General features: G+C 70.1%; 1 protein-coding gene across 1 annotated transcript in view; it reads right to left on the bottom strand.

Annotated features, from left to right (window-relative positions):
- The window catches only part of H696_05865 (hypothetical protein), a 5,847-nt gene extending 1,905 nt beyond the window's left edge, over window positions 1-3,942 (bottom strand). Inside the window, exons 1-8 of the mRNA XM_009499662.1 lie at window positions 3,489-3,942; window positions 3,005-3,250; window positions 2,610-2,839; window positions 2,352-2,509; window positions 2,144-2,236; window positions 1,378-1,928; window positions 1,065-1,193; window positions 96-896 (exon numbers count right to left, since the gene is read on the bottom strand). Coding sequence (XP_009497937.1) covers window positions 96-896; window positions 1,065-1,193; window positions 1,378-1,928; window positions 2,144-2,236; window positions 2,352-2,509; window positions 2,610-2,839; window positions 3,005-3,250; window positions 3,489-3,848 — 2,568 coding nt within the window. The 5' untranslated portion in view covers window positions 3,849-3,942. The remainder of the gene's footprint in view (window positions 1-95; window positions 897-1,064; window positions 1,194-1,377; window positions 1,929-2,143; window positions 2,237-2,351; window positions 2,510-2,609; window positions 2,840-3,004; window positions 3,251-3,488) is intronic.
- Window positions 3,943-5,401: the final 1,459 nt, after the last annotated feature.

Genomic DNA, 5,401 nt, shown 5'->3' on the forward strand with positions numbered 1-5,401 from the left:
GACAGAGCAAGCAAGACAGAGCAAGCAAGACAGAGCAAGCAAGACAAAGCAAGCAAGACAGAGCAAGCGAGAGAGAGAAAGAGAGACACGCGTACCCGCCGCAGGAGCCCGGTATTGCAAATGACAATCATGCCATACCGCGCACGCGTGATGGCCACATTCAGCCGGCGCAGGTCCGTCAGAAAGCCCACGGTCTGCGTGCGCACGGTCGACAGGATGATGTAGTCCCGCTCGGACCCCTGGAAGGAGTCCACACTGGCCACATCCACCCGGGCATAGACATCCCTCGGCAGGGTGGTCTGCCTTTCCAGCAGCCGGCGGATGTGCTGGCACTGGCCGTCGTAGGGCGAAATGACGCCGATCTCCTCCGGCCGGACGCCCTGGCCCAGCAGCCGGTTCAGCACCTCGAGCACCTTCTGCGCCTCGGAGTAATTCAAGAAGGAGGTCCGAGAGGCGGAGGACTTTTCCACCCCGGCATCCGAGTAGACCATCATCGGCGAGTCCGGGTCCGGCCAGGGGAAGTCCACCGCCGGCCGGCGCCGCTGGTCTGCCCGAACCCCATCCGCCAGGGTCCCCTCGTAGAAGGCCTCCGACGGGAAGGCCGACAGGCAGGGGTGCATGCGGTATTGGACATCCAAGCGCAGGGGCTGGCTCCCCAGCAGGATCAGCCGCTCGAAGAGTGACCGGCTCAGCCCGGCCGCCACGGCCTCCGGGTTCATGACCACCGGGCCCAGCTGCATGTGGTCGCCCACCAGGATGACCATCGACGGCCCGTGCATCAGGGCCACCAGCACCTCCGGGTCCGTGCACTGGGTGGCCTCGTCGACGATCAGCACGTCGAACCGCCGCTCGAAGGCGGCCGACGAGGAGAGGGTGGCTGCCACGATTCTGGCACGCTGTGTGTGCGGGGGGGGGGGGGGGCAGGGGGTGGGACAGGGGGTGAAACAGCGCGCGGCAGGGGGTGGATAGGATGCAAGCGCGCGGGAAGGAACACGTCAACACCAAAGCCCGGATGGAGGGCAGGGAGAAAGAGGGGACAGAAGGGCATCTCGTGGGAAACGCACCCGAAGATAGGTATCCCGCAGGTCCCGCAGGTACTGGGCATCGTCGCGGCCCTGGGCGCCCTTCGGGTTGTAGTGGCCTCGACGCCGTCCGTCGATGATGCTCCGGGCACGGGGGTCGTCTTTCTTGAGCTGACCACGGCGGTGCGAGGCCGGCACACGCAGCCACAGGCAGGTGAAAGGTGAGCGCCCCTTCGTCGCCATGGTGCATACACGCGACACGGACACCCGCCCGCCCGGTCCCCCCCCCCCTGCCCCCCCCCCGGCGCGCGCGGGAAAGCAGGGACCCGGACGCCTCCCGGCCGCCCGGACGTACCCTCTCCAGAAGTGTGAGATGCTTGTGCGGCGAAACCATGAACTCCCGCGCGTCGCTCTCCATCCACAGGACATCCAGCCCCGAGGCGTGGACACGGCCACACATGTTGGACACGGCCACATTCGACGGGGCGCACAGGAGAATGCTCCGGCCCTGCAGCCACAGGAAGTGCACCAGATTGGCGATGGTCGCCGTCTTGCCGGTCCCCGGCGGGCCCTGGATCAGGCTGAACGCCTGCGACACGACCTTCTGCATCACCCGCAGCTGCGACTCATTGGGCGGGCTGACGCCCGGGGCCTGGAAGTCATCGGCCATGTGCAGCGGCCGGAAGCCGGCCGGCATCTGACGGCCCATGCATTGGCCCAAGACATGGCCCTGGATGACCGGGTCGACGAGGGTCCTGTTGGAAAAGCCCTCCAGCGCCCCGAGCACCCGCATGAAGTGGACCGGGTTCTCGCTGAGCTTGACCGAGAGACCGGACTCCCTCAACAGCAGGGGCTCATGCTCGGCGGTGACAAACCGCAGCAGGAGATCCAGCTCCTTGACCGCGCCTTGGCCCCCGGACCACCGGCCCCACGGGGACACGGGCGTCGGCACCGGCGGCCGACGGAAGAGGAGGACGAGGATGAGTATGAGGCCCAACGGCCAGCAAGAGCCCGAGCACCAGCGGCAGCGGCAGGGGCGAAAGAAGCAGCAAGCGAAACGGCGGCGAGGAAGCCCCCCCCCCCCCCCCCACCAGAAGTGTCGCCATTCGCCGGGGCCGTACCATGGGTAATACGGGTCACACAGGCGAAAAGCTCCACCCCTTGAAGGTCCGGATGCGAGATGCACAGGAAGCAGCCGTCCGACAGACGCAAGGCTGCGCCATGACCCGCGCCCCGCCCGACGAACAGCCAGTCAGACACACGGTCCACCAAGGGACACCCCCCGACCGACAGGAACCAACAGCCAAGCCGGCCACACGCAGCACGCACAACTGTCCAGCGGAATGTGCAGGAAGCTCCGCCCGTACGGATCCAGCCAACCCTTGGCGTCGTACTCGATGACGGAGTTGGCCATCTCAAGGGCATAGTCGCGCTCCAGCTTGACAAGCGGCTCGAAGACCCGCCGATAGTGGATCGCCGATGTGAAACTTCGCCCGCCATCCATCGTCAGCATGGCCGGCATGGCACACCGCCCGGCATCGGCGCCCTCCACTCCTGCCCTCCACCCGAAGCAAGTGGCACACGCACACATCCGGGACCCTGGTGTCCGATGGATCCCTCGGCGCCGGGCCCCGAGCGCCATATTCCTGATCGACAGCGGGAAAGGCCCCGATCTCCGGCACCTCTGCCAGGCTGGGCGAGCTCGGTCGGTAAGGTGTGCTCGGCGGGTAAGGTGTGCTCGGCGGGCTGGGCGAGCTCGGTCGGTAAGGGGTGCTCGGCGGGCTGGGCGAGCTCGGTTGCGGACGATTCGCGCCTCGCTGGTGAGAGAGGGAAGTCCGTCAGCGGCAGCCGCGCACCGGTCGCAGGGCGGGGTGTGTGCGTGTGTGTGCGCGCGGGGCACGCATGAAAGGGCACGCGCGAAAGGGCGCATGCACTCGCCGGCGCCCATGCCGGCGGGGGTGTGCACATGCATATGCACGCACCTGCGGCAGGGACCAGGACACCACCAGCTTCGAGAGGACCGGGCCATCGACCAGCCGCTCCCAGCCAGTGAAAAGCGTAAAACCACACGCCCGGTACAGACACAGTTCGTTGCAGTAGATCCCGTCGCGAGACCAATCGTCGAAGCGATAAATCCGCAGAAGGAAGGGGTTCGACTCGTTGCAGGCGCGGCATCGGACGGCCAGGCCGCCGAGGAGGCTCTCCGGGTGCAGACCGATGGCGTCGTGCTGGTTGCCAGCGGGGGGGGGGCCACCGAGGGGAGGAGACACCGACGCCAGCCCGGGCGTGGGTCAGTTCCAGGCGCACATGGCGGAGGGGGGTCATGGGGTGGGGGGCGGGGCGCGCGCGCGCGCGCGTGCCCAGTGGCCTCCCTCCCCCCGCCCCGGCTCCTGGGCCCCCGCCGATGGGGCGCCCCAACAAAGGAGGGGGGGGGGGGGGGGGGTGCAAAACGGCGCCCGGACGCACCTGCGAGTCCAGCAAGTGCCGAATGAGATGGCTCGGCTGGCCGGCCGACAGGCGGATGTTGCAAAACCACCGCGAACACCTCTCGCACCTGGCCAAGCAGGCGGGCTGGTCATTCGGGCAAAGGGAGCACACCGGAGGGCGCCCACCGGAGCCGAGGCGCAGGTTGTCAAAGAAGCTGACCAGCTCCTCGAACCAGGTGTCCTCCGCCGGCCAGTCGGGCACCCGGATCCAGGAGTCATCGTGCATGGGTCGGCCCTCGGGCCTTCGGCCGGGCTGGCCCGACGAGGAGCCGTCCGAGGTGCCGATCACGACGTCGGTGGCGAACCAACCCGAAGGGTAGGCATGCGGATTCCGGGACATACGATGGCTCCGGCTTCAAACGGCGGGGCGTCGAGAGGCGGGTCCTGCGGGGCACAGGGAAGCGAGAGCAAGGGCGGCAGGGGCAGGAGCGAGGGCAGAAAAGGCGCTTGCCGTCTCCGAGCACCGGAGGCCGCCCGGGGGCACAAAAGCCCACGAAGATGGCGGCGCCAGGAAGGATGGCCGTGCCCGGCGTGCGGTGGACAAACGCAAAAAAAAAGAAGCCCTGTGGGACCGCCGGCCCGAGGGCGCCATCGCCTGCGGGCGGCGCACCGCCCCGCCGGGAAGAACGCCACGCCGCCTCGGCCCGGCAGCCCGGCGCGCTGATCCGGGGCCAGGGGGGGGAGCCCGGCGAAGGATCGCCGATCCCCGCCAGCCGGGGGGGTCCGTTGGGACACCCGAGCGCACCAGTTGCCATCGGCCCTCCTCGCAAAAGGATGCCCACGTTCATACGCCGGCGGAAAATGTCCCACCAGCATGGTGGGCCACAAATCCCAATTTATTTATTCCCCCCAATATGACTGCCCCCCCCCCCCGCCCCGAGGACCATGCAGCCAACCGCCCCGGCCACGGCGGCCTGGCTGCGCTCCGTGATGGGCCCGAGTGCCCCTTCATTGGCCCGGGCAGCCCCTCTCCTCGATCGGCGGCCCCCCCCCCCCCCCCCCGGGGAGGCTGGTGCACGCCCGCCACCGCCCCGTCTCCCGAGGTGCGCCGGGCGCCTTTCCCTGCCTGCCCGCGGCACCGCCGGGCCTTGCCCAGCTGCTCGCCGGCCGCCCGGCCCCGAGGTGGCGGCCCTCGCCTTGCGCCGCGCCCCCGCCCAAATGGGCGCACTGCCGGGGGCGGCGGCCGGCGAGCTCACGGCCCTCGGTGTCCCCCCCGGCCTGTGCGGCAGGCCACGCGAAGGGTGCCCCGGCCGGGGCTAGCCTGTCCTGAGCCTCGCGCCCTTGCCCGGGGGGGGCGGGGTGCGACCCCCGGCGCCTCCCGGAGCATCGGCCACAGCCCGCCTCCATGGCAGGGGGGGGGGGGGGGGCGACACATCGCTTCGAGTGTTGGTGGCCCTGTGGTGTTGGCGCAACCACCGTCCCCCCGCCCCTCCCCAGCCCGGGCACCCGTCGGCTGCGCACGATGCACATCCCGGCCGGTGGCCTGCTCGCCCTGGTGCGGTGGCCTGGCGTGCGTGCCGGCGGGCCGCGGGGCATCGGCCCGCAGTGGCGACGCCCGCGCGCCCGCCGGCTCGTCATCCCTGGTGCACGCCTTGCACGCTGGGATGCAGCCCGCCCGAGGCGAGTCCCAGGGGGGGGGGGGGGCTGCCCCGGTGGCCGTGGCCGCCGGAGCATCGGCCGAAAAAGACCACCCCGCCTAGACCGGGCTCCCGGCCGCCGGCGGCACACCCGCACACCTGCCCCATGCGGCGGTCATCGCGGCCAGTGCTTTGCCGAGTCCGCCCAGGGCAGTCGACCCCGGCATCGAATGCTGCTCACCTCTCTGGGCGCATGGGGCGTTTCGAAGGCCCACGCGCAGTCGGGTCCTGCTTGTGGCGGACCTGGCCCGGCGGG

This window comes from Fonticula alba (genome assembly GCF_000388065.1).
Source record: "Fonticula alba strain ATCC 38817 unplaced genomic scaffold supercont2.15, whole genome shotgun sequence".
Classification (NCBI taxonomy): domain Eukaryota; order Rotosphaerida; family Fonticulaceae; genus Fonticula; species Fonticula alba.